Source organism: Muntiacus reevesi, chromosome 4 (genome assembly GCF_963930625.1).
Source record: "Muntiacus reevesi chromosome 4, mMunRee1.1, whole genome shotgun sequence".
NCBI classification, from domain to species: domain Eukaryota; kingdom Metazoa; phylum Chordata; class Mammalia; order Artiodactyla; family Cervidae; genus Muntiacus; species Muntiacus reevesi.
Genome location: NC_089252.1, coordinates 65,079,552 through 65,103,318, shown reverse-complemented (window position 1 = coordinate 65,103,318; position 23,767 = coordinate 65,079,552). Strand labels below are relative to the sequence as shown.

At 45.0% G+C, this 23,767-nt stretch overlaps 1 protein-coding gene across 1 annotated transcript in view; it reads right to left on the bottom strand.

The window, feature by feature from the left end:
- The window catches only part of TGFBR2 (transforming growth factor beta receptor 2), an 89,426-nt gene extending 71,528 nt beyond the window's left edge, over positions 1 to 17,898 (bottom strand). Inside the window, exon 1 of the mRNA XM_065932919.1 lies at positions 17,666 to 17,898. Coding sequence (XP_065788991.1) covers positions 17,666 to 17,759 — 94 coding nt within the window. The 5' untranslated portion in view covers positions 17,760 to 17,898. The remainder of the gene's footprint in view (positions 1 to 17,665) is intronic.
- Between the last annotated feature and the right edge of the window lie 5,869 nt (positions 17,899 to 23,767).

Here is a 23,767-nt window from a genome sequence, read left to right as displayed (position 1 = left end):
CAATTCAATTAAAAAATATGCATGTAAAACCATGAGACGCATATTTCACCACGGGATCAGAAACAAGGGTCCAGGAGCTGACTTGACATGCAGGGAGGTTGTGACGGGCTCCCCTGCCTGCTGCTCATTGCACATGCGTGACAGGAAAAGAACAAAGGAGCCTGAACATCACACCCTCCTGGTCTTGCAGTGGTTTGAGGATGACATGCCCCTACTTATAATCTGCCAATCACCAATTAGGCCAAAGGGTTTCCCCAGTGGCTCAGCAGCAGAAGAATCCAACTGCCTATATGGGTTTGATCCCGGATAGGGAAGATCCCCTGGAAGAGGGCATGGTAATCCACTCAGTGTATTCTTGCCTGGCAAACCTCATGGACAGAGGAGCTTTGCAGGCTATAGTCCATGAGGTCTCAAAAGAGTCCAGCCTGAGTGATAAAGAATAACAACAATTAAGCCTAAAGGCCCTCATAATCTTCCTGCTCAAAAACCCCTTATCAGAAACTCTTTGATATATTCATTTCTTCTGCTTTCCTCACCCCAGGCCTTTCTACCTCCCCCCAAGATCTCCTGGCTGGGCCAAGGCATCACCACCTAGGAGGCCTGCCCTGGCCCCCCAGAGTTCAGTGCCTCTGCCAGCGGCTGGGAGGGTGACTGGGGCCAGGAGAACGGCTTCTCCGTGGAGGCCTGGTGTCCGCAGCAGGCTGAGGCCGCCTTGGCTGTGGTCAGGCAGCTGGAAAACAGCCTCGGTGTGCTGGGCGGGCACACCCCACAGGCAGGCGTCTTCCCGGCTTGCCGTGTCCTTGGAGCAAGTGCACAAGTCTGACCCTGGCTGACGAGGGGACGGCGGTGCCCGTCAACCGTTTCCTCCTGTGGAAAAGTCATCAATCTCCAACCCAATCCACAGCGCTCTGCCCCTTGGGCCTTGACTTTTCACCACCTTTATGGTGACGTGGGCCTGTATTTACCACACTCTGCAGATAAGTTTCCAGAAGTAAAGGGATTCGGATCCTCCTTCAGCTCTATAACAAAACCTTGCTTTTATTGGTTACACTGGATTTAAAGTCAGAAGATGTGAGATTTTGAACCTAAAAAATGGTACTTCTTTGCTGGGAGACCAAGTAAACCCCTTGGTCAAATTCTCCATTTGTAGCCCAGCTGGGTTAGGCTAAACGTGTGTTTCTCACTCTGGGTTCCACATGAGAATCATCTGGGGATCTTTCAAAACAAAACTGATGCCAGGACCTAAACCCAGGGCAAATAAGTCAAACTTTTAGGGGTTTGGTTCAGGCATCTAAAAGCTCCTTAGATAAACTAATGTGCAGTCAGCATTTTAAAAATAAATGCTGTTCAGGGAGGATTTATGCTATACAGAATGAAGAACTCAGCAGGGACAAACTTAAGGTGTCAGGACAGGGAGAGGTCTCTAGACATAGGTGGCCAGGCATACCAGCCATCGGCCTGCTGTTAGGAAAACCAGGACTGCATTCAAACTGAACCTTACTATAAATGTTTACATAGGTAGGGTCAAGTTCAACCTAAGCAATCTTCCTATGTAACTCAAGAAATCGTTTTAGGATGAAGCAGGGATCATAAACATAATGGCCTCCAGGCACTTGTTTGCTATTGTACCAATTCCTTCCAGGAAGATCATTTTTAGATTAATTTTTAAGAGCAGATTTCACAAGTTCCTATCATTTAAAGGGTGGAAATCCTCTGCCAATCATGAAGGGGACAATAGGCCTAAAGGAAGGTCTGTTTGAAAAGTCTAAGGAGCAGGCTTCCTGAGAAAGCTGAATTTCTCAAGTGTTTTGACCCCCATAAGGGAAAATGAATAGTGAGTTCAAGGAGACGAACGTGAGAAAGCATATCTCCCTTTAGAGAAACTAGCAAAGAAGTTAACAAGATACACAGTTCCTTAGATCAGAGTTAACAGTTGTAGATAAACTCTTCCTTCAGAAAAATCACATAGTTAAGTAGACGAAATACAAAAAAAAAAAAAGTTAAGTTTTAAGTCAGTATGCTCCAGGATTGTAATTTGTTTCTAGTCTTCATGGAATTTTTCTTTTTCTATTTAAACAAACATATATTGAGCACATGTTTCTATTTAAACAAACATATTGAGCACCATCTACATGACAGATCCAAAAAAGGACCATTTCTAAAATGTTCAAAATGTATTTTCCTTATTACTTTTGCCTTAACAGGAATCAGTACGTAAAATGATACATTTTAAAGGATTATATAAAAGGCATTATTCCAGAGGATTTACTACAAGTCCCTTTACAGAAGAAAATGTATAAAGGTAACACTGAAATTTATTATAGTTGGAAGAGTCTCTCCAATTATGATACAAATTCATGAACCCAGTCATTATGTAAAGAAGCTCATCTGTTCTAGGAAACGTTCACCGAGGAGGAAGGATCAGACTCATCCGGGATGCTGGTATGGGAAATCATCCTGATGGACCTGCTCAGAGAGAAAGTGGTCGATGGGACAGATGGGGCGGCTTTTACGCACTTCCTTAACTGAAACACAGTAAAACAACAGCCCAGCCCAACTTCTCTTTTTATGAGCTCTCTGAACTATCCTTGTGTGCTGGCAGCCTGAATGGTGCTCATTTCTTACCAAATCCTTTCAAAGTGTCATAATCACAGGTGCAGTCTTCACAGCTCCTCAAGGTATAATTTCTTTACTATCAAAGCAATGTGACTAAACCTTAGATGTCTAACGTTACTCATATTCTGCCAGCCCAAACAACTCTGTTTTTCCCTCCATCTTTTCCAGACATCTATCTTTAAGAAGATCTTCGAAGGGATCCCAGGAGTCATTGACCTCTGGGCCTTCCCACATAAAGACCCTCACGTTCCTGACCACGTCATGTACCCTGAAGCTCAAGGCAAGAGGAAACCTAGAGGACTAGGGCAACGGCCACACGCTCTGCAAATGGCAACATCTGTCTCCTGACAATGGTGACATAACCCTCAGAAAGTAGACCACATGGTGTTAAAAAGAGAAACTGTCCCCACAAGAAAAGGGGAAAGAGAAAAATGACTCACAACACAGTCTGAACTCCAGTAAGACTGGTGGACAAAACCCTCAGAAAAACATCTGGCAGGAGGGAATGTTCCAGTCCTAAACCCAGCTTCTCAGGTTTAAGGCAAAAAAACAAGGCCTCTGACACCAACCCTCCCATTCCCTTTTCTACAATTCAGTTATGGAAACAGAAAAACATGATGGGACTAGAGTTCTGATCTTATATTTAATTAGAAATGAAGCAGCGAGGGAGTATAATGACTAAAATTGATGAAAGACAAACGATACTTTATGATGCCTATGGGGGTTTCATCTTTCTAGGCTTCCGTTTCTACGTCTGTGAAATGGGATAAGTAGACCCATCTTGGAGGGTTGTCTCCAAGGTTACATGTGATGGGCAAAGCAAAATGTTTTACAGATAACAAAGTATTCTGTGAACATACGGGATGATTAAAACACCATTATAATCAGACATGGTCAATACGTTTTCTTCAAAGTTATCTGACTAGACTCTCTCCACTGGTCTCCTCTCCCCAGTTCGTCTCAATGGTAGTGCGTGTACATGCATGCTCAGTCCTGTCCAACTCTTTGTGACCCTATGGGCTGTAGCCTGCCAGGCTCCTCTGTCCATGAATTATCCAGGCAAGAATACTGGAGTGGGTTGCCATTTTCTTGAAGTTATTCAAATCACTTCTCTTTTCTGTTTCCCTGGCACTAGTTTTTCCATTTGCCTGGACAAGTAAGCAAAGGACTGTTTTTACAACATTTGCTGTGCTTTAAACTTTCATTTAAAACAGCTATTTTAACAATGAAAGACACTGTATATGCTCCCAAGAGATATGCACACAGAGGGTGGTGGGCAGAAATGCTCACTGAAATCAGGTCCTTCCCCTGCGGCCCTGCTCGCTGCTGATAAGAGGCGAACAAGCCCATCGTGTCCTGAGGTTTGTGTGACTGCTGTCAACCGGCACAATCCTCAATTCCCCATGGCCTCACGCTTCTCTTATAGCTTCAAGACACTGCATCTGAAACTGCACGAGGGCCACGTCTGCTTCCGTGGGCTGCCTCTGTAACCGGGAAGATGATTTAAGAAAAGTGACTCGGGACCAATTCGACTTTGCCAAGATTTTTCAGGGGCTTCCTCCAAAAACTTATAGGAATATAAATTATTTTAGAGTACGGGTCATCAGCAAAACAGTCCATTGTATCAGAGGTCAGGAATTGTTTGAGGCTTCCTTTTCCAGAACTTAAGGCTAGATGTATAAATAAAGACGTACAGAGAAGAACGAAACTGCTTTGACTGGCAGAACGTGAGTGACACAGACAACTAACATTTAGTCCATTGTTTTTACATAAAAGAAGGCATCCCTTGAGAAGCAAAGCCGATAGGCTTAGAGCAGAGGGGGTTCAAGGTTCAAGTTCACTGGTGCTCTAACACTCATTCAAAAAGTAACCACTGCACTGTTAGGAAACCAGATTCCGTCCTGGGCCCCAAAGACACGAGAGGCCTCTAATTCAAAAACTGGTAATGTGACATACTCTGATTTTGACAAACTGCTTTGCAAAGTGTTGAATAAACAGAAGTGAGTCTATAATTGCCACAAACATCCCCACATTTTGGAATATTCATGTTTTCAACAGTTTTGAAAGCTCACCAACGGCACATCAAGTTAAAAGCATTCTCTGTCTAGTAAGTGCCACAGAAACATTAAGACGCAAATTCCTTATTTCACCTCCTTTCCCCCCATCAATAGAGCAGGCGGGGCTAGCTTGCTAGTCCCATGTCTATGTTATTTTATGAAGTCTACTCCAGAATTCCCGCAGAGGAGGGCTGAGGGGTGATGACTTGGCTGGAAAGGAGGGGAGATGTGTCTGGAAGCCGTGCTGGCCCAGGAGGCACCCCAGCAAGGGAGCATGGACACAGGGGCTGTGGAGAGCACGGTGATGGCGGGGCTGGGGCCTTCCGGGCCTTCTCTGGAGACCCATCCCTGTTAAGTGCCCACCTAAGGCAGCCTTTCCACCTGTCTCCTACCCATGAGCTATTTCCACAGGACTTTTCCAAGTGTGCCAACAGGAGTCCCTTGCAGACGGGATGTTTTCCATCAGGCAGGTAGGATGATGTCTTCAGCAGCTCTCCACCGGCCCACTACCCCAGCATTCAACAGCGCCTTCTCCAACCATCCCAACACAGGAAATAACCTATGAGTCAGAAAATGAAAGGCAGAACTGGCACAAAAAAAAAAACCAACACAACTGTCCTAAGTCATCAGATGGTATGATTGACTTTGACTTTTTCTGGCCTCTGCAGTCATGGCACATTGGGCCCTCGACAAAAGATGCGCACAAGAAGATAAATGAATCAAAGGCGGGCTGCGATGGGGTGGAAAAACAACAGCCCTCCCCACCCACAGAGTGCAGCTCCCCCGAATTCACAGAAACTACAGGCTGAACGCACAGGAAACCTCCGCTGTAAAGAGCCACTCACACAAATCAGGACGCTCGATTTCCCACAAGCCCGTGGCGCTCTCAATACCCCCACAGGTGGCTATAAATAGCCTGCCCTAGAGGACACACCTAGGGGAGAGCAGGCGGTCTAGCAAAAAATAAACTCTTGTCAACCCCCACCCCCACCCTATGTTGGATTTATAAGCAGTGTCCCTGGCCTTTAGAAGTAATGAATTTCAAACCCAACAATCTTTTCAGTGACAATGCATGCTGAGCACAGGGACAAATCAGACAGATGGCTCTCCCTCAAAGGGTTTTCCTTCCAGGATGAGATTTAAAACACACACACATCCAGCCATAGGGAGCTTCCCACCAGGGCTGCCCAAGAGGAAGCCAGGCCTGACGGAGAGACTGTGAAGGAAAAACAGGACAAATCTGACTGCAGATACGACAGGAGAAGTGGGGTTTGACCAGGCGTTGTTTCAAAGGAACAGAGGTATCTCAGGATATGAGGAGAGAATGGGAAAACTGCAGAGTAGCGGTCGCAGGTTAGAGAAGCTGAGTGAAACCAGGGCCTCAGGATGCAAGAGGGCAGAACGGGGGCTGAGGGAGAGGCTGGTCCCATCCAGGCCTGCAGTCATCTAACTGATGCTGGGTCCTGTCTGTGCGTCCTAGGACCAGGGATGCACCCAGACCTCAGGAAGGAAGCGAGGGCCTTGCAGTCACCTAGGGCCCATGGAGAGGATCCACGGAAAGCTTTCCAGCAGGTCACTGGTCAACATGACAGCTGAGGGAGAGTTAACTTATGGTATACACGCTGTGTACTGAAGGGACGAGGGGTGTCCATGGGCAGAAACCAGCGAGAAGAGCCTTACAGATGACAGAAAAGAGGAGTTCAGTCTTGTACTGTGGTAGCATAATTTAAAAGCAAAAATGCATTTCTTGTAACTAGGTAATTGTCGTAAAATAGTATCTGATTAATCAAGAGCGTCAGAGGCGTCTCAGGTGGCACTAGTAGTAAAGAACCCGCCTACCAATGCAGGATCCCTGGGTCAGGAAGATCCTCTGGAGTAGGAAGTGGCAACCCACTACAGTATTCTTGCCTGGGATGGACAGATGAGCCTGGCGGGCTACAGTCCACGGGGCCACAAAGACTTGGATGCGACTGAGTGCACACACACACACACACACGAGAATCTATTTGAAAGTTACTCTGATAGTAAGTTGTGATCTGATGGAAAAGAAGCAAAAGAAGCAACATGAGACAAGGCTGCAATGGAAAGTGTTTTCTACATTTTGTTTGTTTTTGCCAAGGAAGATGTCAAAAGAAAAAAAAAGTCAGAAAATAAAATTATTTGGAAAAATCAAAAAGTTGTTATGAGAATGAGTTGTTTCAACTGACAGGGAGCCACAACTATTGGAAGACAAAAGCTGCTGAGGTGCAAATATTGCCTTCTGTTGAGTAAAATATAGAAGCTCATCAATGAAGAAGCCAGTCATAGGGCTCTCAGAACAGTCTAAAATTAATGTTGAGGGATTCAAGAAAAATGGAATCCTCCCTGAGCATTGACCAAAAACATTTCTCAAGACAATAGATTTTTTTCCCATATTGAAAAGTAGAACCACTTCCTGAAAAACCTGATATTAATTCATTAATTTATTGGAAACATACTTTATATACAAGGGAGTGCAACATATTTTAAGACATGCCAGCATATCTTAATTACATTAATTAATACATTAATAATCAATCAATTAATACATTAATTAAGTAAGTAAGCTCCTGACTTAATTACAGCCTACAAATGTCAAGGAGTTTTGCGATTAAATACCTAAAGAGTAAACACGATGAATGCTGAGTTTAGCAGAGAAAAGGATCCCTAGGAGCTACACTTGGTGGTCTTGGGACAGTCCGTGGAGGAAACAGGCATGAAAGATGCTCTGGGTAAAGTGCAAGTGAAAGTTGCTCAGTCGGATCTGACTCTGCGACCTCATGGACTATATAGTCCATGAAATTCTCCAGGCCAGAATACTGGAGTGGGTAGCCATTCCCTTCTCCAGGGGATCTTCCCAACCCAGGGACTGAACCCAGGTCTCCTGCATTGCAGGTGGATTCCTTACCAGCTGAGCTACCACAGAAGCCCAAAAGACATGGTTAAAACCTTCTCAATTAATTGACTCGCTTTCAGCAATTTTCTTTCCTGCTAGCCTTAGAGCATTACTTACTCTTGGTTAAAACGGGCCCTGTGGTTGAGGATGAGTCAAAATACCCTCATAAAATGGGCAGCTACCCTTCCTTGAACCCTTCCTTCTTTTCCTCAGTGACAGAAAAAAGTCTGATCTGACAAATGAAATCTCTGCAGATCACTTGATACTCCTGTGGAAAGGTTTCCACAGTATGACGACAGTGCTTCTCACACTTTAATGTACACATACATGAATCACCCAGAGATCTCGTTGAAATGCAGAACCAGATTTGAGGCAGTAGGTCTGGGTAGGGGTCCAACATTTGCATTTCCCATAAACCCTCAGTGATGCAGATTCTGCTGGCAGCTGGACCGCCCTTTGGGTAGCAAAGTACTGGAGCATCTTTCGTTGTTGTTAGCAGGGGGTGATAGAAAGGCATCATTTCTGAGCTCAGGAATTTGGCCTCATGGCACACTTCAAGTCATGAAAGGTAGATGTGGGAAGGGAAATGAGGCTCCTGGAGAGTGACAAAGGAGAGCCAGCAGGACTGCAGGGAGAGGGGACGGAAAACAGAAGAGGACCACAGACGAAAAGGCTGGCTGGCCCGCTGTGCATTACAGCAAGTAAGCGGTGATGAGAGAGATTAGAATAGAAGAGTGCCCAGGGTGTGTTCAGAGGGTTAGAGATTATTTTAAAATAACGGACTTCAAGGGATTCCAGAACAGGGATACAAAGTGCTACTACTGGTGGTTTTTGTTTTTCCCTTTTCACATATTTGAAGGCACATTTTATCATATGGTCTTTCTTTTTTTGCTCAATACTATGGGTTTGAGAGACTAAAACATACATGTGAGCTGTGATAACAAGACAGTCATCCAAAGCAACAATCAGAAGATTCCTCCACTGCTGACTATACAGAAATGCAATTACGGGACTCAGAGCTACTCCTCTGCCGAAAAGAGTAGCTGAAAACTGCCCAGATGGAGCAAATTCTGTCTTTTCTGAGAAGGTTTTGAGAAAACAGATGGAGAAATTTTTGAAAAGCAAGACAAGACTATTTATATTTAGACAAGTTTCCATTCTTTTCCCCCAAAAGACAGATGCTCCTTCAAGGTTCTCTTTTCCTAGACGTTGAGAAGCATTTCCTAACTCTATACCTTAGGAAAACTATTCACAGACCTTCTTACCAACTCAGAGGAAGGGGAGGATGCCAACACTGTAATTAACTAGAGGGAAATGGTGTTCCCACCCGAACCCAGGCTGCCTTTCTCTGGCCAGGAGAAGAAAGCGGGAGTTGCAGGAAACATGCTCTTTACTGAGGATGTCTGCACAGGCACTTGCACTAGGAGATTTCCAAAATAACCGTGGTGTGTTTCTTTTTATAATAGCATCCATTCCCAACAAACTCCAACTGGATGTCTGTGGTATTTGTCTGTTCCAATCTGGGATGACTTTCAATAGTTTTCTATTTTGATTAGTTAATGATCATGTTTTCTAAGTCAACATCAATGATTTCCTTTACTAACACCCAGCTTTTTCAGGACAGAAAAAGCTTCAAATCTTACCCAGTTCAATACTTGTCACTATACATTGAAGAAAAAGGAGACCCATGGAGCCCAAAGAAGGTAACCAGGCCCCTAGACACCTTGACAGCCAGTATGACGGGGTTTAATCTTCATCAGCTGTCTCCTAGGCAGAGACTTAATCTCAAAACCATGGGTCAAAGCAGGGTTAGATCATTCAAGATCAAGGCTTTGTGATAATTACATATTTACAACTTCTTTTTCTACTTGGCATGGGGCCTCTAAACTAGGAAAATGATGAAGACCTTCCTTAGGGAAAAGAAGTTTTGGTCTGGTGATGTAACAATGCAGACTTCAGCGTATTTATATGGAGTTGGGGGTGGGGAACATTTAAAATTTATTTTCTAAGTCAACAAGCAAACCCTACCATTAAGCTGAAGTTTATCAACTTTAAGGGCACTCTTTAAGAAGAAGAATATAAACATTAAGAACAGAAATTTAGGTATGAAAGTGAGTATTTAGAATTTAGAGTGGCATCTTACAAATTCCAAATTTTGAGAAGCTGCAGATACCACAAGTATGAAATTTAAAAGAAAACAAATTAAGTGCCTGATACGCCTCTCAGATACATGCTACTACAGTTTTTGGTTGCACTGTCTTTAATTATCTCTTCCAATGGTATTTCACAATATCTCTTTAGAGAAAATTTAAAATAACTATATTTCTTCTAGAATTGTTAACCATAATTTGTAATTTATTCTTCTTTTCCCCTTCTTTCTGGATGCACTGTATGGCATGCGGGATCTTAGCTCCCCAACAGGGATTGAATCCACATCCCCTGCAGCAGAAGTATGGAGTCTTAACCACTGGACTACCGGGGAAGTCCCTGGAAATTTTAAATTTATTCTTGAAAAACTTGGAAGTATTTTTTTGGCTTCATAATTAACTTATGTAAATAGTATCATATGAATGTTTTGAGATGCCTCTAAATTTGGGAAAGCCTCTGTATCAAGTTTCTTCTACAGATGAGCTGTAATTTTCAGGGCATTGTAAGATGTCTTAAATATTCTTTACCTTGATGACACTTGTTAACCACATTGCTAGGGTCCCTCCTAGAGCAAGAAGGCAGGCCTGTACCAGGGAGAAGCCTTAAGGTTAAGTTCTATCCACATCATGGTAAAACCACACCATATATGTGCGCCTACCTACTTATACATCCTTGAATTCATCTTTCAATTTCCCCAGTCCTTCCAAATAAAGTGCCTGATTTGCTCAGAATACTTAAACTCTTTGATGGCCATGATTCAGCCAGGGCTATTTCATCTGATGTGTATATTTCATTTTCCCATTAAGGTCACAAGATAGGCCTAATGTCTGACTACCTGGTGTATGGATTAAACACTCTTTTATTTAAAGAAATTAAATGGGATAACATATAAAAAAGGCCAAAGCATTAGAAAAATGTTGGCTATCACCATTATTTCTCTGAACCCCCAGAGTCTCCCAGTACCCAGCCTATAACAGAGAAGTGGTCTGTATCAATTGAGGTGGCCTGTCCAATACAGCATAACACTTAGGGTCTAGGTACCCAAACCCGACCATCTTGGGTTCAACCCCAGACTAACCATTTGCTAACTGAGTGGCCTTAATTAATTTCCCTGATCTCTAGAAGACTTACTACAAGCACTATAAAGTTGACCTGCCTGGAGGTTACATAACACACATGAAGTGCTCAGTGTGGTCCAATCAGTGTAACTAAATCAGGACACCTGTCCACAAAATCTCTCACAGGAAGCTTCCTCAGGACGAAACACCACCACGGGGCCCTGAGCCACCGTCCCCTACTTTAGTAAAGTCCTGCAGAGTTCAGGACAAGTAGCAGTCATCCACAAAGCAGCGGAGTGGGCTTCCTGCCACAGCTAATGAATCCTCCACCACAATTTACACCTTTAACAGAAAAAGTGGAAAATGTCGATAATACACACCTGACTCCCTATTTTCCTTCAAAGACACTCATGTTGATTCTGCAAAGCTACCAGCTCCCCAAAATGCACAGTTTTGACAAAAATACCTTGTACAGTATCCTAAGGGCTTTTTATTTCTTTATACTGTACTGATATTCCTGTTTCCTTAAAAAGGCTTGAGAAGGCCACAGATCACTCAAATAAAATATTTACAATAGGAGAAGAAAACATGCAGATAAGCTGCACCGTGCCTCATGTTCCCAATACCAAGAGGAAACGCAAGCAAGACACTGGGGAGTCTTAAAGAAGCTGTGTAACTGAAATCCCGGCTAGGACAAGTCAAACGAATAGAGCTTAAGTTTCCTGCAGGAAAAGACAAGGCATGGAAAACTGAATTTCCTCAAGGAGATACAATACTATGATTACAGCCAAACTCTTAGCCTTTTCACTAATGAGCAATCTCTCTACTCCAGGGAAAATATGATACAATCAACAACAACTAGTTTTGTACCTAACACCTCAGCAAAGGCATGTGGTTGGTACAGATCCACCCTGGCATCGAAACACCCAGAGCAGCAGCATACAAGTGGTGGCCCACAGATCACAGGTCAGAATACTCAAAGTTATAGATCACACTAATCAACTGTTCAATAAAACAGGTTTGATCCTTCTGCCTCAACTGACAAATGCACCTTCATAACGTCTTAGAAAAGACGAAGTTCAACTCTCCAACTCTTGACCTGCTCAGAGTCCAGCCCTGGAAATGGGGAAACACCGTCCCAGACCCAGACAATGATCTACCTTCCTCTTTCCACTGGCTGCTCCATCCAGAACCAAGAGAGGCCTTGTGACACGTAAAACTCCCCAGTTTTAACGTTCACACTCCCTACACCCCATATATACACAGCTGTGCCTTCGCCACCCCTCAGGCCCACAGACCAGTGGCTACAAGGGCCCACAGGAGGATGGCCCCAAAGGTCCACATAGGCTGTACAAGCTGGTCTACAGCCGTCTGAGCAGCATATTCTGGGTTGCCAGACACCTGAAACTGATCTACAAAGGGGAGACTTTGAGGACTCCCTGGGGGTCCAGAAGTTAAGAATCCAACTTCCAGTGCAGGGGATGGGTTCGATCCCTGCTGAGGGAACTAAAACCCCACATGACGTGGAGCAACAAAGCCCACAGGCCACAGTTAGGGAGGCTGTGCGTCGCAATGGAAGGTCCCACGTGATGCAACGAAGATCCTGCGTGCAGCAACTAAGACTCAAGGCAGCCAACTAAATAAATGAATATTTTTAAAAAATAAACAGGGGAGACTTTGGACTCACAGGCCATGGACAGGGGCCTGACCAGAGAAGAATAAAAGCAGTGCCCTCTAAATTCCAGGACAGAGGCTCCTGTTGCCTGTATACTAGGCCTATATTTTAACTAAGCAGAAAAATTTGGGCGGGGGGTAGAAGGCGAATATGTTATCAGAAAAGAGCAAAAATAAATAAAACAAAGAGCTGCATAAAATAAAGGGCAGGCAACTTTCCCCAGATACGATCTCACCATCCCACACACTTGCCCCAAGATAAGTCCATTCTAAGGACCCATAGCTTCAGCCCCGAGAACAGACCTAGGGAACCCTGAAAAGGCTGAGCAGGAAATCCTAAATCGACCACAGGCAAGGAGGCAGTTGAGTGCCAAGACTGAAAATGCTGATTACGGCAAGTAAAAGAGAGATCCTTTCGGGAGGCAAAGAATATTAACCGCTTACAAGTTTTCCAGTGAGTGAGACACCAAAAATCAAATCATCCCCCTTTGTGATCCTGGATAAATCCTACTCCTCCCGCCCACTCCAGCAGCTGTTGGAGGTCTGTACACAGATGCTGGTCCTGCACGCCTGGAATCTAGGGTTGGCAGAGCACATCTTGAGAAACAAGTCCACATCCAGCTGCTGTCAGTGGTCAAGGGATGGGTCCCCGCAGGGTGTCCCACCACTCAGACGCTATTATTAGGAATGGCCGAGTTTCCCTGGGCAAAGAGACTCTCCCTATCTTGATTTTCTGTAGTACGATGACAATCAGGAAGAAGGCAGATCATAGGAGCAAAGCGAATCATATCTCTGGGGCACTGAATGGACATTAGATGGTAAATTCCCCTTCCCTGTGACAACCCTTGACTCACTCCGTACCTTCCATCTCCACACACATCCACACAGATACACCGAGGAGAAGGGCCGAGCAGAATACAAGGAAGGCGAGATTAGAAAATACACACACACACAGAGGCAAACTTCAAATGGCCTTGTACAGACGCCACCTTCCCCATTTATAAAATAAAGATAATGAAACTCATCTTCCCCATTTTTTCTGAGGATTAAACTGGATAGTAATGTCAGACCACTGGCTCAGAGCAGGTTCTCAAATGTTACTTCTCCCTTCTCCTTACTTGTCCTTGAGATGAGCCAGAGTGCCTGCTTGGCTTCCCAAACCCCCTAACATGCCAGGCAAGAAGGACCATCATCGTTGTCCCACCTTAGTCAGAAGTCACAAGTGCATACAGAGCAAAATATTACGAGGGAAAGGAGTGTGAAACACATGGTGAGCATTCCTGCTGCTAATGCCTATCTGTTAAATCACTTCTACTGAAAATCATGAGTTATTCTGGAATGCTGTACCAACGGCCCCAAAGGGCAGGACCCAACAAGGTGAGAGAGTTATGTTTTTCTGTGGAAATTGGCTAAATAATGCCATGCTGCAGCCAGGAAGGACATTTCCTCCACACCCTATTTTAAACTGTTTTGGTGGTTTGCATCAGACCTAAATAATAGCGACACTGCTCGTCTGCAGACAGCAGCTGCCCCAGGGCCACACTTCCCTTAGACAAACTCTGCTTCACCGCTTAAAAACCCAAACAGAAGACCCCGATGAAAAAAGAAACTTCAAAGCTAAATTTAGATTTCTGCACTTCATTTTTAACAAAAGTCTCCTTTCGACAATTTTCTAGAAAAAAAAGAGGAGGGAGGGAATGGATTTGTATTTCCAGCATTCACTGGAAACTATCTTTGGGAGAAACTTTGAAAAAGTTTTGCAATGGCTTTGAATGCCCTACACAAATTCAACCGAACAGCTAAAGAGGCTGGATGAAAACTTCTCGCAGCTTTCCACCATGTTTGTCAGAACTTAAAAGCAGCTTTTCCAAGAGATCATCAGAATAAAAGGACCAATGACACAGTATAAAACAGCAAAATTGCCTATGGAGGTCAGAGTCAAACTATTCTCACTAAAAGTAAAGATCTGACCATTCAGACCAAACACCCAATAAACAGTGACTGCCTGGCCTGCCCTGCCTCCCGGAGGATGAAGTGGAGGCTCAGGGCAGCGTCTCCTGGGTGCTAAGTGATGCTCCAGGTGTTACTGGAGACCCTGGAGACAGAAAAACAAGTAAGACAAATCCACTGCCTTTGAGAGAGTCCCATAGAGAATTCTGCCTTACTACTGTTACCAGAGAGGCCTGCCCCCTGGAGGGAAACTTTCGCTCCAGCCAGGGCACTGAAAGCAGGTTTGCTTAAGAAGATAACCCTTGAGGTAAGTCTTAAAAGACGACTGTAAATTAGCCAAGGCAACAGGAGTTCCAGACAGCAGCTTGAACAAAAGTTAGGTGACCCAGCTGAGGGCCTGGAACAAGGCAGGCACAGAAAAGAACGGATCAATGAAAAACCTATGTTCAGAGGGACAGTGGAGAGAATGGAAGGAAACACTCAACAAAGTGGGCTTCTGACAAAGGGGTCCATAATGCTTCCCAGCACCCAGGGTTAAAATGTGAATCCTTCTCTGAGTCTCAACACACTCCTATATCTTAGACTCAACAGAGGCAAAGACCAGGCCTGTCTTATTCACTCAAGATGCTGTTTCCAGGTCTGAGCCACCTGTCTGGCACAAAATGACATTATAAACACTGTTAAGAAGGAAGAATGGGTAATGGACATTTTCTGCAACAGCACCAATGAAGTGTCATTCTTAATTGGAAAAATAAGGTCTAAAAAAAATTTTTTTAAGTTGTGTTGATGATGGAAATGGGGACCATGTAGCAAGTATGCTGGTTCTACAGTCAGCAATGTTTCAAGGTGGGGTGCTACCTTGAAAAAAAGACCAAGAATCCAAAACATGACAAGTATCTTATAAAAACCGTAACTGCTTTAAAATAAGATGTCATTAATCCAAGTGGCCTAGAAGTAAGAAATGTACTTTCTGGGAACAAAAGCAAATAGATCAAATTCTAGGCCTAGTAGTTTCCAGAACACTGACAAAATCAGCAGTGATTTGGGAAAAGAAATTTATCTGTACTGACATTTTCATCAACACTGAGTCCTCAACAAGGATCTCCTGTTAGGTATTTGAAAAGTAAAAGTTATATTTTTCAGATCTGAAGAGTTTTCAGACATTTAAAGTTCTTCCCCAAAGAGCAATTACTTAATTTGAGGCATTTAGGATAAGTGACTCTACGAAGTCAAAAACAAAAAACTAAGATACCTTTAAGTATATATCTTAGTGAAGTTTGTCCGTATACTGAAATCCTTGGCTCACCTGTCAATATCCTAAACATAAGATGGAATTTTTTTTTAAGTAACTGAAGAGAAAGCTATAAAAAAATCTTGTTTCTTCCCTTACTATGCATTAAGATATTTTGAAAAATGTCACGACAGGTTACTAATTATGTTAGGAAAATCCTGAAACCACTGACTTCCATGGAAAATTAAATACAAGTGGAATTAGGTTTCCTATCTTGATTACAGCTACCTTTGACCTTTAACTATCTTCAAAAATGTAACTTCAAATGAATACCAATTACAAGGGTTAAGCCATTTTGTGGTTTTAATTCCATAAAAATATGAAATCTGTGGGTTTGGTAATACTGTTTAAAAGCCCAAATAAAAAGTCAGTTGGCTTTGAAGCTAATTGTTTAAAAGTTTGTATGTAGATGAACTGAGACTGACTCATGAACTACTGAGTCTGGAATTTGCAAATCATAAATCTGATCCTTGTAAACAAATCCGAACAGAATCGGGGCCCACTAATTTCCTTCTTTCATAAGCTGAAACAAAAGTTTTAATGATTTTTAATGCAAACTGAAAACTAAGGGTACCATTTAAAATATCAGCAAAATATCACGTGGTGTTTTAAGAGTCTGGGGTATATCAGAGAGTCAAACATTCTGGTACTGCAGTGTAAGAAAGCATCCAAGAATCAAACAGTGGAATGTTAGCAAACTGTAGAACTCAAATTTGTGTTAGGATCTTTTTGTTTACAACACTGCTTCTTGCTCATTCTATTAAAAACTCCCATCTCCATGCCACCTTCAGCATAAAACATAATTGTTAAAAGTTGTCAATCCACTTCAAGTACTATGGAATGTCCTGAGTAGAAACTCCTCCACATTTCTTCCAGACAAAACCAAAAGTGGTATGCCTCTGGCCCTTGGTAAACAGAATGTGTCCTCAAGAGTGAAGGGGGCTGTCTGATCCTCTACATTTCATCCCTAATCCATGCAGGGCATCTCCAAGTCATCAAAAGGAGAGAGACATAAGATGATAAAGATGAAGGGAACTAAAATGATCCAAACCTAACCACGTCCTTTCACAGATGAGGAGACTGAGGCCCATGAAGGTGCAAAGACTCTGGGTCTGTTACCAGATCCCAGATGCATATACTCAGTTCTGTAGCTAAGGGTTGCAAAATTTCTAACTGTCGAGGTCTCAGGGGTTGGATACTTTCCTTAACAAATCCTTAAGAGCGCAATTTCTGCATTTTTCTCCCCTCAAAACCCTCTAGACATCAAGATCAGGTGGGCAGGGGGATTTAAGATTTTAACTCCTCTGTTTCCACCAAACCACTGCAGAGAGCCTTCAAGCCCGGAAGGCGGGGCTGTCCTGCTCCAGGCAACATCTCGGGCACCCAGCACCTAGCAGGCACTCAGTAAACACTCCGCCTTCCACCTGACAAGCCCCCCCTCTGGCCTCATCCATGCCTACCCCAAGTGGAACCAGACAACTTTCCTTTGGCAATCGTTCTCTTCCTCGAAACTTTGCTAAAGTTACTCCGGGCCAAGAAGCCCGGTCCGGGGGCATGTGACCCTGGGAAGGGGCAGAGAATGGGGGACCCTGCCCTTTCGGGGCACTGGGCCATCCCAGGCCCGGACCAGGTGTGCCCGCCGCTCACTCCGAGGCCCGCCGCGTCCTGCCTCCGCCGATCACCAACTTCTCAAACTTCCCTTTCCGGGGGTGGGGGCGGCCCGGGACGCAGCGCCCTTCCTGCCCGCACAAAGGGGACCGGGCGCCCCGCGCGCCCCCCGCCGAAGCTACTTTCCTGGCCTTTGGAAAGAAAAGCCCACCCGTCCCAGCACAAGGCACCGGGGCACAGGGACCCAGGCCACGTCCCGGCTTCCGCCCGCCTCCCAGGCCGACTGTCAAGCGCAGCCCGGCGGGGACCCGGGGACCCCGGCGCCAAGCCCAGGAGGGGAGCCACTCACCCGACTTGGGAACGTGCGGCGGGATCGTGCTGGCGATGCGCGTCCACAGGACGACGTGCAGCGGCCACAGGCCCCCGAGCAGCCCCCGGCCCATGGCAGCCCCCGCCGCTCCTCATAGACCGGCCCGAGCGCGTACGCCGCGCCTCCGCGCCCTCCGGCCCCGCGCCGGGCGCCCAGCGGCGGTGCGGCCAGATGTGGCGCCGCGGGCCGCGGGGAGGGTGGCGGCGGGCGAGGCGCGGGGGGCCCCGGCGGCCGAGGGGAGCGGAGCTGGAGGCCGGCCCGGCCAGCGGGTGCGCGCGCGGAGTGTCGTCGGGCCCGGCGTGCGAGTGACTCACGACTTCGCCCGGGCGCCGCGGGGGAAACAGGAAACTCCTCGCCAACAGCTGGGCAGGACCTCTCGCCGCCCGGAGCCTGCTCCCCGGCTCGGCTCCCGGCCCTCGCCCTCCCTCGCAGCTGCCAATCACGGCCCCGGGACCGGCCCCTCCGGGGCTTTGGCAAACTTTCAGCGGCCCCTCGCTGCCCTCCACGTTCCCCACTCCGAGGACTGCTGAGCAATAAGTGCACAAGTTCCAGAAAGTCACTGAACGCAGGGTGTATATGTGCACTCTCCAGGGCACCCCCAACCAGCATCCTCCCACTTCCCTACAACCCTCTTCGGGCTGCTCCTAAGTGCCTCAGAGCGGGGTTTTCAAACTTCAAGTGGCTACCCAAGAGTAAATGCTGAAATCCGAGTTGTTAGCACAGTTTTTTCCCCCCAATAAAGTAGTATTTCCTCATTAGACTTTTGTTTCAATTAATTGTGTTTGCCTACACCGTCACATTGTAAAACGTTTATCTTACTGCAGGTGGAAAACTCCAGTGTGCCCACGGACCCCCTGAAAATCGTGTTAAAAGGCGGCTTCTGCTTCAGCCTGTCTTAAGAGGCAGCGTTTCTGATGAGCTCTTGGGTGATGCCTCTCTGTTGGAATCGCCTGTTTCTGGGAGTGACTCACTAAGCGATTACTAATACAAACCACCACAGAGTGATAATTGTAACGGGAAATGTTATCTTCAGAATGTATCGGGTAAGGCAGAAAGTGTGAGAGTAAAAGTGGCCTGGGGTCAGCTAAGAGCCGGGGCTTGCCTTCCAGCTCTGTCTGTGATAGGACAGGACGCTGGGCCCTCCCTGCAGAAGGGGACTTGGGTGACAGTGGAACAGGATGAACTTCCAACTTCCCCATCTCGGTCAGGTGACCAGGTTTGCCCCCAAACACCCCTGGTGTATATTTGCTTCAAAGTTGAATTATTAACAGGCCCCCCTTCTATTTCCCATGTGCCCTGGTTAGATTATGACTCATATGCTCACCCTACTTCTAGCCCTGAAAGACTTAGATTCAGCACAGCCCTCTGGTCAGGAGATCTTCCAGCAGGTTACACAACAAAACGCTCTGATCTGAGAGAAAGCTTGTTTGCAGAGGCAGGTGGCCAGCCTTACTAGGAATAAAGGCAACTAGCTCTCCCTGGAAACCCAACCCTGCCATCTTCCCTGTCAATCTCAGAGTTATTTTGCGTGATCCTGGAACAAACTTAAGTCTTGTCACCACTGCTCCACCCAGCATGGAAGCTGCTTCTGCATGCATCTTTTAGGAAAAGACCATTTCCTAGCTCTAGAATTTAGGATGCAGGAAGTGGGATGAAATAAGCAGGGCTGGGCATCTTCCTTCCCACCAACAACCTTGCCAAAGCCCCTTGAGTAATGGGGGAAAGTTGAGTTCAATATCCGTTTCTCCTGTTTCCTCCAGAGTCGCCACCCAGGCCACCACCATCCCTTGAGTTGGAGTTTCCTACCCATGCATCCCCAGTCAGGGCCATTCGGGACCTTTTCACTCCATTTCTCAAATTAGAGTGAAAGTCAATTTTCCAAAGGGCAAACCTGATTGTACCAACTCTTCTGTTAAAGTCATCTGAAGACCTCCCACAGCTCCTGAGCTAGAGGATAGGAACAAGATCCTTTAAGGTGCCCTGGAGCCCCTTCCTTTCTAGTGACCTTCCCTGGTTTCTCCTCTTCCACTGAAAGCATCTCTAAATTTCCCAGTGTGTGTTCCTCCCCGCTCCACCAGAGGGATGTGCATGCCCCTTCTTCTGCTTCCTCTGTCCTCCCTTCCACCCAGCCTGCTCCTGGTCTTCCTGGGTGAATCCTGACTTCCTTGATGGGCAAGCTTTCCCCGCCCTCCCTTTTGTTATAGATTCACTTGGCACCGTAGGCCTCTCCTTTTTAGCACTTACTACACCTGCAGTTTTATAATAATTTGTGTCATTTTTTTTCCTTTCCACTCTCCCAATTTAAGTCCAAATTTCACAAGGACAGGAATTATGTATCTTTTCCTCCACTCACTATTGTATCCTCAGGACCTAGCACAGACAGTTGTTTAAGAGACATTTGTTATGTGAATAAATGAATGAGGTAATCATTGAGTACAGAAAACTGTACTTAATCATCCTAACTATTTAATCACTTGGGACAAGGCATTCTATTACCTAACAAACTGAGATATAAACAAGCTAGATTATAGCTGAGGATGATGTCATACTACTTCCTTTTCTTACAAATGGAGAAGTATGTGGTTTTGTTTTTTTCTTTTTTTCTAAACTCACCCAAGTTCCTCTGGCCAGTATACATACACTCACTTCCTCACTCCCAGAAACACAGTGAGGCAAAATAAATGCCCAATCAATTCCAAAGGCCTTCTTTTCTATAATTATTGCATGCAATGAACAGATATTCTACATTCTTAGAGGCCCGGTTTAAGGTATTTGAATCCAGGATGGGATATTTAACTGGTGATCTCTGTCATTGTATATGATTAATACTGATTTTAATTTTGTTTGCCTTTAACATTTCTGATATAATCCTCAATCCCCTGTGAAATTGAGAGTCTGAATTCAGCATTGCCAATTGCAGACTCATCTTTGAGAAACCACTAAGGTGAAATCAGTCATGTAAGCTCACGTATACTGCAATTTGACAATCTTACAGATCTGTCAATATGACCTTCCTTTGGGGATTTTCACTGTAAGAACAGTCCGATACCCTTAAGCCGAGGTCCTCACACATAGTTGCATATTTAACTTAATGTCATCTATTGCGCATTCACACAAGCAGTTAAGATCCAGTTGCAAAAACTAGACCTTTTACAGATGGAAACAAAAACTAAAAGTGTGACTCTGGGCTTGAAAATCAAGCAGGGGGAGTCTTCTCTGGTTGTCTAGTGGCTAAGACTCCAAGCTCTCAACACAGGGGGCCCAGGTTCAACCCCCGGTCAGGAAGCTAGATCCCACACGCAGCAACTAAGACCAGCACAGCCAAGTAAACAAATAAATAAATAGAAGGCTGGAGTAACTATGTTAAAAAAGGAAAACAAGGAGGGTAATTTTTATGTTCTGATAAAATTGAAAAACAATAAAAACCAACTTGAACAAAAGTTACACAGCTTGTGTATCTTCGTATCTTCGTTTTTCCAGCTTTACAAACTCTGAACATACACATAGAAAACAACTGGACTGGATCAAAATGTGGTTACTGCAAGTCTTGCATCTCCCAGCTGTGATGAGGCAAGAACTTTCCACTCCCCTGAACTTTCTGACATGCAGCTGTCGAGGTTACTGGAACTAAAGCTATGGTCAGGGAAATTCCTCTCCACGTACCTTGGCCATTCTGCATCCTCAGCTCTTACCCCTGGACCAATTATCCTTCCACTGTGAAGATGACCAATAGCACTGAGACAGCAGTGAATGTGTGAGGGACACCCAGCCCCTCAGGTCATCCAGGATGCTACCTCCTCCAGGAAACATTTTGTGATTCCTCCAGCCTAATGCCATCCCTCCTCCCCCAGGGAGAACCCTGGGAGCATTTGGTTTATTTAACCTATCAGGCTTCCCTGGTGGCTCAGTGGTAAAAAGTTCGTCTCCCAGTGCAGGAGACTTGGTTCGATCCTTGGGTTGCGAAGATCCCCTGAAAGAGGAAATGGCAACCCACTCTACTATTCTACCCTGGGAAATCCCGAGGACAGAGGAGCCTGGCAGGCTACAGTCCATGGGGTCTCATAAAGAGTCAGACACGACTGAGCAACTAAACAACAACAACTTATTTTTAAAATGTTTTGTTCCATTTTGACATGGAGCATATTCATTTATTTGGAGGAATTCTAACCCACCAATTATAAAATCTTTGAAAACACAGATTTTTCTCAGCTGTGAACCCAACTCTGTGCCCTACAGTATTCAATGTACATTTGTCTTCACTAAGGAGAAAAATGAGCATCTTTCTCCACTCCATTTTCATTTCCTTCTTTGCAGTTCTCCAGATAGTCAAAGAAACTGCAATTCTGCCACATGTTTACAGAGAGTATGAACAGCTTCTTTTGGAGACAACAAAACCTTTTAAAATCACAAAAGTAATATATGTTCATTTTAGGTAGAAAAATTATCAAATACAGAGAAGTCAAAGGCAGAAAATGAAAAGGACCCTTAACCCTGTCACCCAAAGATAATCCCTTAACTTTTAGAGCACGTCCTCACAGTATTACTCTACTTTTCACTGTGCAAGTAAGCACACATAAGCAACTGAGGTTAAGAAAGACTGTATTTGGCCAAGGTTGCAGAGTAGTAAGGACCAGAGTCTGGCTGCGAAAGAGGCCTGTCCAGCTCTGGAGTCTCCACTCCAGGGTAAGCTGATCAGGTGGCTGATCTATCAGCACCCTTATTCTGAGAAGACCCTGGAATGGTCAGTGCCACCCTTTGCTGTTGCTTCCTCGTCTCTTACTCATTAATCAGCCACTGCAGCCCCCTGTCTGGTGGAAAGTCCTTTTGTTCAGCTCACACCTTGGTCTGCAACCAATAAGCCCAGTAGGCACAATTCAGTCGGAATCCTGTCTAATGCTGTAGCTACTTGCACATCATCTCCTTCCTTTGACTGCTGCGTTGCTACTGTATTCCCTTGGTACTGACTGAACTGTATTCCCAACATTCACAGGGTGAAGCCCTACCCTACAACGTGACTGGATCTGAAGGTAGCATCCTGACCCCCGTGACTGATGTCCTCACAAGAAGGGGAAGAGACACCAGGGATGATGCTGTGAATACACAGAGAAAAAGCCATGTGCACTTACAGCGAGAAGGAGGCGGCCTGGGAGCCAAGAAGACAGGCCTCAGCAGAAACCAAACCTGCCAACACCCTGACTCTGGACTTCCAGCCTCGAGAACTGTGAGAAACAGATTTCTGTTGGGTAAGCCATTGAAGCTGTGGTATTTTGCTATGGCAGCCCTGACAAACTAGTCCACCCCACTTTCCGCCTGCTTCTCCAGCTGCTCCTTCTCTTATCCTCACAGGTTTGTTTTCATCCAGCCATCATTGGTCAGTGCTGGTTCTTACTATGTCTGTGCTCTGTCCCTTCTCTCATTCCTTCTGTGGAACACAGCTATTTCTCTGACTTTACTAATCTATGATTTCCAAATCTAATTATCAAGCTCTGGTTTCTCACTTAAGCTACAATTATTCCAACTGCCTACTCAACTCTCTTCATGGGTGTCCCACTGGTACTGCATGCTCATTATTCTAAAATTGGACTCCAGAATATCTGCTCTGTGGTACACTACCGATATGAAGAAAAGGCTCAATCTTTAATGGGTAACCCAAGCCAGAAACATAAAAATCAGCTTAGAGTTTGCCTCTATATTACCCCCCAGAACCAACTGGGAATTAGGATCTATCTTTTTATTTTCTAAATATTGAGTCTGTTCTGCTCTCATCCTCAACACTCGCATTATTTTAGTTCTCTCATTACTTTAGAGTCTTATGTCAGTTTCCTAATCTTTTCACCTCTTCAATCTCACTCATTCTACTGCATTCTTCACTGCTACCAAAATGTTCCCCACCAAAATTACAATAACAATCACATTTAAAATTACCCAGTGGCTTCCTCTTGCCTTCAGGATAGAATTTCAGCCTACTGTCCATCCATTTACTCAACTAGCATTTGATTCCTTCCTGGGACCCAAATACTCTTTAAGCACTGAAGATATGAGGACTCAGAAAATGTAATCCTAGCTTTAGTTGAAGGGCAT